The sequence below is a fragment of the Mustela erminea genome, chromosome 2 (genome assembly GCF_009829155.1).
Source record: "Mustela erminea isolate mMusErm1 chromosome 2, mMusErm1.Pri, whole genome shotgun sequence".
Classification (NCBI taxonomy): Eukaryota; Metazoa; Chordata; class Mammalia; order Carnivora; family Mustelidae; genus Mustela; species Mustela erminea.
The window spans coordinates 2,280,174-2,292,390 of NC_045615.1; the positions used below are offsets into that span (position 1 = coordinate 2,280,174).

Sequence of the window (12,217 nt, forward strand, 5' to 3'; positions counted from 1 at the left end):
GAAACAACTGGCCCCCAAGGCCCCAGAGCTAGAGGAGGGGCCAGGGTTCCCGCCAGGTCGTCTGGCCCCAGAGCTCTCTAACCACTCTGGCAGAGAGGGAGAGAGCACACAGCAGCCCGAGTGCTAGGATGTCTCCTGAACTGAAAGCAGTCGTTGGAATGAAGTCTGTTAGTTGGGATGGGCAGCCCCAGCCACTTCTAGCCCAGCGGGGGTTCGCACAGGTACTTCTTCCCTCCACCTCGCCCCTGGCAAATGCCCCAGCAGCCTGGCTCCACCCTGAGTCTGCACGGAAGGGCAGGCGACAGCTACACGGACAGCTACTCCAGCCGATTTGATCTCCCGGTGCTGGCCAGCTATAGGGATGGAGCGGCAAAGATGGAGGGCTCCCCGTCTTGGAAGGGTCCATTTGCCTTTTGCCCTGCTCCAGCTCCAGCCCTTCTGTTTTTCAACAGGAAAAGGGTGAGCTGGGGTCGAAGCAGGTGGTGACAAGTGGCAGGTCTGCAGGTGGGCTCTGCAGGCTCTGTGTCTGCACCAGCTGGGCTGTTAGAAGGAGCAGGCGTGAGACGCCTCAGTTGGGGGGTGTTGAACTTGGCACTAGGGGGTGGGGATTAACCAATGCAGCCGGGGCTACTTCTCACTTCCCTTATCACCTCCTGCCACCTCCCCCCATAAATGTTAATGAACTCTACCTTCTGCCTCCCAGCTCCCTCTAGTCAAGGGAGAGACTGGGTCAAAATGGAGGTAAACTGAGTCTGAGCCACATAAGAGGATCTAGGCCTTTTGCTCCCATTCTTTTGGTCCTTGATAATTTTCAGGGAGTGTCCACCTCGGTTGATGCTCACGGTGGCAGTTTTGACAACATCGGTAATGGCCATTTCCTTTTTACAAATTAGGAAGTGGGACCAGAGAAATGAAGGGATTACCATAGGTCACACAGCCCATAGAGGACAGGGCATGGGGATGGGGATAAAATCCATGGAACACTCTCCATGCTGCCTCCCCTCTTGGAAGCCAGCACTGGTCTTCACTGGCCTCCTGGGGTTAAAGGAGAAAGCTGAGTCAGGAGGCCGGGCCTGTAGGTGCACAATGGGAAGGGACAAGGAGCAGGTATCACACCATAAAATAGGCTACTCACCCATGCCCTAGAGTCCCCTGGCCCAAGCCCCTGGCTGAGCCCCAGGCCAAGCTTGACTGCTGGCATCTGTTACCATGGAGACCCAGGCCTGGCTGGGGGGCTAGCAGGTGACAACAAGCCCCTCCCCCACTGATAAGAACCAGGCACTTGGGTTCAGAAAACTGGGACCCAGACAGCGCTAGGTGGCACTTCCCACACCTGACTCCTTAATTCATTGGGTCCACCCCAAGTCTGAACTACATCCTCCATGGGTTCATTCCCACCTGTCACCCCAGGAGTGAGGGTGGGAGGAGATAGCTCTGAGCACCCTACTGGGAGCTAGGAGCAGGCAGATAGATATGTGGGTGAGGTCCCAGGCTGCCCCAAGAAGAAAGCCAGAGCTGGCACCAGGCACAGCGGACAGATGGACTCAGGCATTTCCTCGAAGGGGCAGAGTTTAAATCGGGCTGAAAGTGAACAAATATAGAAAATGGAAATCATCAGGGGCACCAGCCTGGATGAAAGCAGAGGAGCAGGACAGGGTGGGGCATGCATGGAAAATGCTGAGCACTGGACCGGGAGTCTGGGTACCCGGTACCTTGTCCGAGTCACGTGCCCCTCACTAACTAGCTGTGAGACCCTCCCTGGGCCTGGACCAGATGAAGAATCTCAAAGAACCCTTCCAGTTTGGACAGTATGATTCAAGTATGGAACCAACCCCGGACTCCCCCAGTTACAAGGCTCCCCCCACCCCGCACTCCCCAGGGCAGTTCAGGCTGAACAGGGCCCTGAGCCCCGCTGCGGGGTGCCAGGGCGGAGCTGGGAGCCAGGTGCTGGACCTGGACAGTTGGAGGTGGCCAGGAGGTGGCCTTTGGGCTTGTCTGGGGGCGGGGGAGGGGTGGCAGACAACTTTGTGGATTGATCTAGCTCAGGAAGGTGAGAAGGAGGCTTGGAGGTGAGAGTTTAGCTCTCCTGCTCATCTCTTTAGGTAAATACATCCACATAGCATTTCCCCTTCTCTTTCCATCCTGGGGGCGCTTAGACCTCGGAGCCCAGAGCTGAGATGTGAGCTCTGCTTCCCTACATGGGGGCTTCCCTCAGAGATTCCCCCCAAGTACAAGCCTGCTTCCACAGTCACCATCACCCACCTTCTGAAGGAAAGGGACAATTAGAGTCCCCATCACCAGCCTCTGGGGCCTTGGATATCTTGGCCCAGAGGGCATGGACACAGCAGAAAGGCTCCAGACGAGACCTCCGTGGAACAGAAAGAGCATGGACTTCAGGAGCCCAGTCCCGCCATTCACTGGCTGGGTCATTCTGAACTAACTACCTACCAGTGCATCTCAGTTTCCCTGTCTGTAGAATGGGGTAATACTGGTCCTACCACACAGCAGGGTGGGACCAGAGGTCATGTGAAGAGGCTGGTGGGCGCTTCATCCCAGGCAGGGGCTGGTGGGCACAGGGAGGAGGCCCTAGGTACAGCCACTGCCCCAGAGAGGATGGTGGGTGGGGCCCAAGAACATGTTATGCCTTTTGACATCTGCTCAGTGCAGTTATCTCATTTGGCCCTCTGACATTACTGTTCCCACTTCTAGAAAAGTGCCTGGGGCCCAAAGAAAAGGAGCTTGTGCCAATGCACCAGCCCCTCTCAGAGCCTGTCTGTCCTGAGTCAGCAGGCCAGCTCTCAAGCCCACACTGGGTCCTCCCACAGCCCCAGCTGCACCTTCTCCCCCATCCCTGGTCCCCAACCTGTTGCACCTGCTATTTGCTGCCAGTCGGGGCGGCCTTGACACCTCTAACCGGGTGGCCAGACCGCAGAGAGGGGGAGCCAGGGGTGACAGAGGCAGTGGAAGCCAGCGCTCCTAGCCAAGCCCACCGCCTGCCCCCTGGAGGGAGGCTCCTCCTTTTAAGGCTGCTTCTGGGAATTTCCACCCCCAGAGCCAGACTCAGCAACCCCTGGCCCGGGAATGATACCTGCGCTCACCCTTGGGGAGGTGGGGCACCAGACCTGAGGGCAGGAGAAGCTGGCCCCTGGGGAACGGAGGCGGGGCCCTCCCATCCAGGTCTGAGGGTCAGGGAAAACGTGGGAGACCACGGGGTCCAGCCTCCTTAGCCAGCAGCTCCAGACTCTGTGCGCGGGCAGCCCCGCAAGAGGCTGGCAGCCCCCGCCAGCAGCTGCTTTGCCCGCTCACTGGCCAGGAAGGTGGACACCTCACACCTCAGTCTCCCAATTACGCCCTCCTCCCCCACTCCTCCCCTCCCTCTCTCTCCCTCCTCCCCTCTCTCTCCTCCTCTCCCCCCTGAAAACCTGTGGCTTGAAGAGACCTTGGCTTCTCTGGGACTCTACCCCTCTCTACCCCTGGGGACTGCCCATATTTGCTCCTGAGTTTGGGGGCAGGGGGGCCACCACCCCAAGGACTCTCTCCGGAGATGGGAGCCACCCGCCTGCTGCCCCACGTCACTCTGTAAGTGTGCTGCCTCTCTGGATGGAAGTTTCGTTGCCCTTTCCAGCCTGGGGCAGACCTCGTCTTATTGGGACTCCCACCCGGAGGGGCGGGGGGGGGGGTGTGAGGGGAGGGCGCCTGGGTGCTCTGGGTTGACTGCTGGCACCCACACCAGGGTCTGCCTTGTCTTCCCACACAGGTGCCTCCAGCTACTGATTCTCTGCTGTCAAACTCAGGTAGGCGGGTGCCCCCCGACTAGCTGTTCCCTGTCTCCCCCACCCCACCCAGCTTGGCGGGGCGTAGTCTCCTCTTGGTGGACAGAGGCAGGTTCCGGCCTCTCCCTGAATCCAGATGGTTTCTGAGGTGGTGGGGTGGGTGGAGGTGTCAGTCTTTGGAGGCGGGTAGAAGGGGCTAAGGCACATTTGGGGATGCACTGAGGTCTTTATCTGTCCTCCCTCCATGACCCTCCCTATCCCTACTTGTCCTGGAGTCTCTGTTTCTCCCTCTGTACTGCCACACGGGTTCTGCCCCCCTCCCCCAAGGCTAACCGCATGCGGCAGCTCAGGCTTGAGGGATGGACTCTGGGGAGATGGGTAGAGGGCAGAGGTGCTGGCTCAGGTGAGGCTTGTACTGGGAGCTACCTGAAAACACAGGTTTCCACGAAAAACCACTTGTGCATTCCACTTCCTACCCCACTCTCCCCATCACAGATGTCCCAGGGGTGCGCTGCCCTGGGGGACTAGTGTGGGCAGTCCCAATGCCCAGCCAGGGTGGGGTGACTCCTCACCTACAGTGCAACGAGGTCAAGCCCAAAGAGGTTTGTTTGGGACAAGATTCAGGGTTTGCATCTCCACACTCCCCCCACCCTATGCCAGCGCCCCCATGCACACCCCCCACCCCAAGCCTCAGCCCCCTGTGCGAGGCTTGGTCCCTTTTTGTGATCCTCCATAAAAGTGCAGCTATTAAAATGCACTGGTCCAGAACCGCTCTGGGGAGAGATCGCTTGGCTTTCCCAGGCCAGAGGCCCGCTTCTCTTCATATCCAGTGGGGACTTTTTTTGAAGGTAAATGCCTTTTCTCTGGGAGAGGGAAAGGGGCTGCCTTTGAAGCAGTGGGGGGGTGGGAGAGAGAGAGAGACAACTCCCCCCCTCTTTTCCTTCCCCCTTTTGCTCTAGCCCCCGTTCCAGGCCTTTTGCTTCACACATCCAGGGAGAGCAAGAAGAAAGCCCCCAGCCTGGCTGGGAGGGGGCTGGGGGTGGGCCCAACCTGTTCTGGAACGGGAATTAGCACAATGGTGAGGCTGGCCGGGGCGTTTATGGCCTGGCTGAGGCCCCATTCAGGACTCAGGGAAGGTGGCAAAGCTGTCCTTTCCCCCTTGAAGTGCCCCCTCACCCCCCCTGGAGGGGGGGCCGGCAGGCCGGACCATAGCCATGCTTGAGGGGCTGTCTGACAAGCAGCTGTCTGCGGCAGTGGAAGGGGAGGTCCCCCTGCAGCGGGAACATGAAAGGGACAGGCCAGGTCCCGCGGGGAGAGCGACTTGTGGGCTGTGGGGCTGTGGGGGGGGGGGCGTGGGGCTGCTTTTGTGCAGGGCCTGAAGGGGGACAAGGAGAGGAGGGGGCTTCAGGGGGGCCCTCTCTGCTCCTGACCTGGAACAGACAGCCAGAAGGAGGCTGCCCGCCAAGAGGGGCGGAGGGCCTGAACCTGGGCCAGGAGGATGGGGGCTGGGGCCGGGCTGGACCCCACTGAGGGTCCCAGGCCAGCTAGACCCCACCCCCTGGCAGGGAGGCTAGCCCCCACCCCAAATGCTGGGCTCGGGTTTTTCCACGGTGGGGTGCGGGACGCACTTTACTGCTCTGAGTCTCCAGACCCTGCTCTCATAGGTGGGGGTCCTGGCGGCACTTCTGGCCAGTGGCCGAGCTGCAGTGGGAAATGAGCAGTGACACACACGAAGGGTTAACCCTGAACAGGTTACAGGGTCAGCCTGGAGCCACCACAGCACTCACCACCCCCTTCCTCAAAGCTGATCCTTCCTGTTCCTGCTCCTCCCTCTGCAACAGAGGTGGCCTCCAACAGATGCTGATCTGGGTCCAGGTCTGTCTCAGCGGCTGTGATTGGGCCTGGTATAAAGGTGGCCTCAGGGACCTGGGCCAGGGAGAGTGGGGCCAGCAGGATCAGGTGGAGAGAGAAACATTTGAGCCTAGGGTTGAAGCAGTTCAGAAATGGCATCTGGTTTGCACCTCACTGGAGAGAGAGCGGGAAGTGGTGTGGTTTTCTCCCACTCACTGCTGCAGATAGGTAGGGAGAGACTGGGCCTGGAGATGGTGCTCATCCTGGCTTTGCACCACGCCTGGGTGGACCCCGGAAGCTGGTGGCAACAGCGCCCCTACTGGCCACCAGCCTCAGTTATGTAGGGGCACAGGCATCCTGGCACCTCCCGGGAGCACCCCTGGACCACGCCCACTGGCTCCTCCTGATGCTGCAGCCTCCACGTCCCTCACCCCCAGAGGGACAACAGTGAACGGTGGACGGGCTCCTCTGAGGGTCCTGAGCACCCAGGAGGAGGGGCAGGGGAGACATGCAGAAGCTCAGGATCCCACCGTTAGTGCTGAACTTGGGTTCCATAACTTTGAAGATTCCTTCTAGCAACCAGAGTCACGATTCCAGGTCTGCACTAGATCACAGGTGTCCCCCAAGCCTGGGTAGATGGAGAGCCAAAAGATCATGATTGGCTCACCCACTGGCCTGGGAAGGTCATACATCCCTTTCCCCAACACCTCTGCTTCCTAGGACCAGTGGCCTGCCCCATCACACTCACCTCCACACCCCTCTCCCCTGGATGGACCAGTGGTGGTGTCACCCAAAGCAAATTGACACTATTTTTCCCTTGGTAACCGCAAAGGGGGAGAATCACCCGTCTCCTAATTTTAACCAGTACGTGAGGGACCAGGGCGCCATGACCGACCAGCTGAGCCGGCGGCAGATCCGAGAGTACCAGCTCTACAGCCGGACCAGTGGCAAGCACGTGCAGGTCACCGGGCGTCGCATCTCTGCCACCGCGGAGGATGGCAACAAGTTCGGTGAGACCCAGCCCTCACTGGAGGCCACTCACACCACTGGCGGCCTAACAGATCCTGTGCCCAGGCAGGGGCCCGAAGTGGAAGAGCCTCCCGGTGCCCCCCCCACAACCAAAGTTGGGAGGTCAGGCTGGCTGGGGGGCCCCCTGCCACACCCCTGAGCCGACAGCTCCCACAGACAGAGGTCTTTCTCCCCCTCCCCCATCACAGCCAAACTCATAGTGGAGACGGACACATTTGGAAGCCGCGTGCGCATCAAGGGTGCTGAGAGTGAGAAATACATCTGCATGAACAAGAGGGGCAAGCTCATTGGGAAGGTGAGACCTGAGAGGAGGGCGAGGGGAGGAATGAATCCATCTTTCTGCCTGCCCCACAGCACCCCACTCCCCTCCCCTGGGCTCAAGCCAAGATGACTTCTACTCACACTCCAACACTCAGCCACTCTTGTTTCTCCATTTAAATGAGACACTTACTGATCCCTAAGTGTCTTGGGCTCTGATTTACAGGCTACGTCCAATCAGTGAGTCAGGATTTAGCACCTTCATGAGATTGCAGACCCCGTGTTGAGGGTCAAGTGTTGATCAGGGCTGAGAGTGGGCATTCATACATGGCCACAAGCTCCCCCAAGGTCAGCGGGGTCCACAGGATCCCTCCAGGCAGATGACACACAAAGGGCCTACTAGTGTAAGCACCAGCTGGTGTGAGCTCTCGGGCAGGTCCAGCGCTGTTGCGTAGGGAGAATTCCGTTTCCTTTAGCATTTGTCAGTCCTGGCTTCTGGTTCTGGCTGTTCTCACCAAATATTTGCTGATTTCGGTCAAGCCTCAGGCTTCTCGTCTATAAAAAATGGGCATAGTGTCAAGGTTTTGGATAGGGCCAAATGGATGGCTGTGTGGCTCCTACATAGTCTTTATTCTGCAGACAGCTGCCCATTCTTCTCCTCAGACTGTTGCCTCCTTGGCCTCCACCCAACAGTTACCATGCTATACCACTGGCTAAACATCATGCTCAGGGTGTACAACTTCCAAATGACAAACCTGTATTTAAGTTCAGATCTGACTCCCAGCAAACCTTGTTCCCTTCTCCCACTTCTACCTCTCCAACAAGGGCACCCACCTCCCCAGGCAGAAACCCCTGGGCACACAGCCCCCTGCCGCTCCCTCCTTTGTCCCACAAAATTGGTCCAAAAGTCAGACAAACCAGACAGGTTGGGTGGACGAACACCCCTCCTCTCCCTCCCTCCCTCCGCAGCCCAGCGGAAAGAGCAAAGACTGCGTGTTCACGGAGATCGTGCTGGAGAACAACTACACAGCCTTCCAGAATGCCCGGCACGAGGGATGGTTCATGGCCTTCACGAGGCAGGGTCGGCCCCGCCAAGCTTCTCGCAGCCGCCAGAACCAACGAGAGGCTCACTTCATCAAGCGCCTCTACCAGGGCCAGCTGCCCTTCCCCAACCACGCGGAGAGGCAGAAACAGTTCGAGTTCGTGGGCTCAGCACCCACGCGCCGGACCAAGCGCACTCGGAGGCCACAGCCCCTGACGTAGTCGGGGACACTGGGGGCAGCTGCCCCTCACCAGCCTTCCCATCCCCTTCCCTTCCTAATCCCAAGACTGGGCTGGGGTGGAGGGAGGGGAACCAGAGCCCCCAAGGAGGACCGGGAAGACCAACCAGCGTCAGAGCCTCGAGCCGGAAAGGGGCGGGACTGCCACAAACCAGGGCTGGGGCCTCCGGGCAGCCGCCCCAGACCCCCGCACTGAAATAGGCCCCGGGGGAGGGGGTGGGGCAGACCCCCAGGCGAGGAACTGTAGTGTTCCCTCGGATGCAGGCTCCCTAAAACAGGTGGAAAGGGCAGCAGATTCAAGGCCCTGCAGACACGGTCCGGAGGTGGTTCTCTTTAAACTCTGCCTGCGGAGTCTTCCTCAGTCTGCTCCCAGCCTCCACATTCCTCCTGGCCAGACTGTAGGAAGGGACTTTTGTGTTTGTTTCAGGAAAAAAGAAAAGGGGGGAAGCGAAAGAGAGAGAGAGATGGCCATTCTTCACATTCCGCTACCCAGGCCTGCACCCCCATCCCCAATTTCGAGTCCCAGAATAAAACCATTTTCCTGCAAACGGGTTATCTGAAGGCGGGGTGGAGGGATCCAAGTCCCAAACCGCGAGGGTAACAACCTTGCCTCGCTGAGCGGCGCGGACCAGAGCCCGGACGAGCCGCGCGGCAGCCCCGTGGCCCGAGTCCGGGCGCGACCCGGCAGGTGTAGGGGCGGCGCGCGGGGCGTGAAGGGCAGCGCCGCCCGCAGGGGAAGCGGGGCGTGGGTGGCCCCGGGAAGGCCCCGCACCTCCGCCCGGCGCGAGGCTGGCGGCCCCGGGGCGGGCCCAGGACCGGGGACCCACGGGCGCGCCCCTCCCTCCGCTCGGGCTCCGGTTTCCTGGCTGGCACGGCGCGTCCCGTGCTACCTGTTGGGGCGAAGCAAACCCAAGCCCTTCGGCGGGCGAGCCGCCGGGGCCGGGGTCGGGGCAAGAGGCCCGAGCGCCCGCCAGGGCGGCCGGAGGACGCCGCAGCCTCCTCGCCGGTAGCCGGATTGCTGTTTTCCGGTGAGGAGGGGGGAGGGGAGGCGGGGGATGGGGGAGGAGGGCTCGGCCGAGCGGAAGGGGGGAGTGAGGGCGAGAATGCGTCCTCTTGTTCCCCGGGTCCCCGCGGGGGGCGGGGGCGGGGGCCACACCTGAGGGGAAGTCGCAATTAGAGGCGGCGGGCTGGGCCGCGCTTCCCTGTGGGGAGGGGGGCCGCGGCGGGCGGGTTAGGGGCCCGGCGCCCCCTCCCCCGCTCCGGCTTCTCGGGTGGGCTTTCCCAGACGCCTCCAGGTGTGCTTTTGGGGAGTAGAACTAAGAGGCCATAAAGGCTGCCTCTTTCCTCCTCTGCGCTTAATCTTGTAGAGGGGAAAGACCTTCGCTAGCAGGCTCCCCGCCCCAGCCCGCTCTTCTGTCGTCGGACCCCCAGCCTCAGTTTCCCCTTCTTTCTGCAAAGCTATTAGAGGGAAGTGTTGTGGAGAGAGAGGGGAAAAGGATGAATAGACCTCCCTTCTCCCCGACTTTTCCCAAGAATGGCCTATAAGGACCGATCTGGAAGTTGGGGAGGAGCCTGGTTCGGTCAAAATGGGAGGTGGGTGAAACAGTCGGAGTCGGTGGGGGTTGGGGGTCCCTCGCCTCTCCTTCGGTGAGGACTGGAGCGGTCTGACACCCCCAGCTCTGAGCAGGTTGAAGGCAGCCGCCAAGAGGGAGGTCCCCCAGGCCCTGGGACAGACATTCTCCCCCAGCTTGTCATAAGTGCTTTGCATCAGGTTGCTCTCCCCCACACACACATCACAAAGAGCCTTAATCCTGGTGAAGACTGCAGGAGATGTGTTGGGGGTGGTTTTCTGGGGGTTGGGGGGTAGAGAGGGTGGTCCGGAGCCACAGCTGATAACGGGTGAATTCAATGGGATTTTAAACACAGGGGCAACACCCAGCAATTACCTGAGGACAAAGGGTTGGGGCCCCCAGGTGTGGAGGTCTGGACTTGGGGGGCAGGGGTAGGAGGCTGGGAAGGAGGTGTGTTGGCGAGGGGGGCTCTTACAATCCTGCTGATTTCCACAGGAATTTAAGACATTCTTTATAACTCTAGACTGCCTCCCCCCAGCCGGCTTCTCAGACCCACCCCACCCTCCCTGGCTGGGTTAGAGACAGCTTCAAAGGTGGACGGGAGCCCTTTGTCTTGCTCTGCTTTCTTCTCCGCCTTTCTCCTGCCCCTCCCTCCCTCTCTCTGACCTCCCCAGCACAGACAGGCCTCTGGGGGCCGGCTCCAGAAAGCCCTCACTGTTTCCTTTCTTGCTTTCTGAGGTGAAACCTGGTGAGGAGGGACTGAGAGTAGGCAGGGTGAGGGAGGAAGACGGCCTCTGAGGCCTGTGCCATCTCAGAGTGACTCGCCTCGCCCCGCCCTGAGCCCCGAGCCCCGAGCCTGGCACGTCTGACGCCTGCTGGTGGCCTTGGGTCTCAGGCTTGGCTCTCTGAACCCTCTCACCACACCTTTTCGTGCCTCTGCCAAGTCCAGGCTCCATACCCAGAGGGCCTCTTCATACTCTGGCGAAGTCTGTTCTGCTCATTCCCCCCCACCCCGAACTGGGGCTGATTTCAAAGATGCTGAAAGAAAGAGGCCAAAGCAATGGATCTCGGATCATGGGGTCTCGAGGGATTTAACATGGGTAGGGGAGGGAGAAGGCTTCCTTGAGGACCTTGGACCACCCCATAGCTGCCTGCAGCAATCCCAGCTGCTTCTGTGGGCCAGAAGTTTCTAAGCAAGTGTGCAAATGGGGGTGGACACCGTGGGGGAAGACTTAGGGCAAGATGAGTGCATCCATCTCTGGGAGGATGTGAACAAGTAGAGGGAGGCGGCAGCAGGTGCCTCAGATCCTGTGCTGGTCAGGATTACCAAAACCTCCAGCTAAGAACAGCCCGCATACAGATCTCGCCTCCTCTGTCCTGTCCTCCCAACAGCCAGATGAGGCGGGGCGGGGGGGGGGGGCTCCACTCATTTTCTAGTCCCTGCAAGCTGGCTTGTATTAAAGTCACTATACTGAGCCCCATCCCTCATACTTCAGTGGCCAGTGAGCTCCCCGGCCTCAGACCTAGGTGTCCTCTGCCTCAGCCCTGGATCCCATGAAGGACTGTCCCTTTTTGAAGCTCTTTCCTACCTCTTCATTCTCTGTCACTGGGACCCTTCACTTCCCTGGCTCCACTTCACAGAAACATTGCCTAAGATTTCTGCCTTTCTCTTCTCGTCTTGTTCTTCCTGCTGAGTCTCTCCTAGCAATGCAGCACGTCAGCCATCATCCCCTTGCACACCACTGCTTTCTCTCCCACACTCGAAAACTCTGCACCATTGCCAGACCTCGCTAGGGTCTGTCTCAGTTACTACAGTAGCTTTCCAAGTCCTGTCTCTCTGCCTCCCGACACCCCCACCCCCTCCAGGACATCACACATTTCTCTCACCCTCCGTCACCCTAAACCGCAGCTCTGCCCACATTATGCGATCCCCAGTGGACTCCTTAGCTCCTGTACAACCCCACTCAGCCCTGTCCCTATGAGTCCCCTCCAGGGGCTGTGGCAAAACAGCAGCCCTTGCCATTCGGCCAGCACCCCTGCCCATCTTTGAACGTGAGGTTCCTGCTGTCCAGCACGCCTTTCTCCAGAATGCTTGCATGCGGAGACCACTGCTGTCTGTTGTGCTCCGTACACCTGCCTCCTCTCTTGGGCTAGCAGTCGCTTGTGGTACCACGGGGCTCTCTGGCTGCCCACTTGCCCTGGCCTTATGGCACATACCACAGCTTGTCCAGAACTGTCCTTATTCCTGCTTGTGGAATGGTTGTGCGTTACACCACAAGTATTTATCGAGGGAATTAAACCAACTGAAGGTTGAGAAAGAAGCCCTTGGCCCAGTACCTTGCAGTCCCTCAAGATGGAGGCAGAAGGAGAACCAGAATCCTGCCTCCACCCTCCATCCTTAGCGGGACTCGGGCGGGGACAGGTCCTAAGCAGTTAATCCAAATACTTATTTACT

At 59.7% G+C, this 12,217-nt stretch overlaps 2 protein-coding genes and 1 long non-coding RNA gene across 4 annotated transcripts in view; 2 read left to right on the top strand and 1 right to left on the bottom strand.

The window, feature by feature from the left end:
• Window positions 1-12: 12 nt before the first annotated feature.
• Window positions 13-8,739, top strand: FGF17 (fibroblast growth factor 17). Of its 2 annotated transcripts, none has more exons than XM_032332100.1 (5): window positions 13-3,579; window positions 3,758-3,794; window positions 6,457-6,634; window positions 6,842-6,948; window positions 7,881-8,739. In XM_032332100.1, the coding sequence occupies exons 1-5, from the start codon at window positions 3,545-3,547 to the stop codon at window positions 8,172-8,174; spliced, it is 651 nt and encodes a 216-aa protein (XP_032187991.1). In that variant the 5' UTR covers window positions 13-3,544; the 3' UTR covers window positions 8,175-8,739. The 2 variants fall into 2 exon arrangements, with proteins under 2 accessions (XP_032187991.1, XP_032187992.1); XM_032332101.1 differs by having other exon boundaries at window positions 6,490-6,634.
• Window positions 7,178-9,166, bottom strand: LOC116584153. Its single transcript, XR_004283071.1, has 2 exons — window positions 9,082-9,166; window positions 7,178-7,466 (listed from the first exon to the last, which is right to left on the bottom strand). It is a non-coding gene; the product is annotated as an uncharacterized LOC116584153 (long non-coding RNA).
• Window positions 9,043-12,217, top strand: part of DMTN (dematin actin binding protein) — a 27,405-nt gene continuing 24,230 nt past the window's right edge. Inside the window, exon 1 of the mRNA XM_032332084.1 lies at window positions 9,043-9,219. The gene's annotated coding sequence lies outside the window, so the exon portion shown is untranslated. The remainder of the gene's footprint in view (window positions 9,220-12,217) is intronic.

Coding starts and splice junctions, on each gene's coding strand:
- FGF17 (XM_032332100.1), top strand. CDS start 3,545: ATGGGAGCCACCCGCCTGCTGCCCCACGTCACTCT. Junction 3,795..6,456: donor TTCTCTGCTGTCAAACTCAG/GTAGGCGGGTGC, acceptor GTAACCGCAAAG/GGGGAGAATCACCCGTCTCC. Junction 6,635..6,841: donor GGAGGATGGCAACAAGTTCG/GTGAGACCCAGC, acceptor CCCCCATCACAG/CCAAACTCATAGTGGAGACG.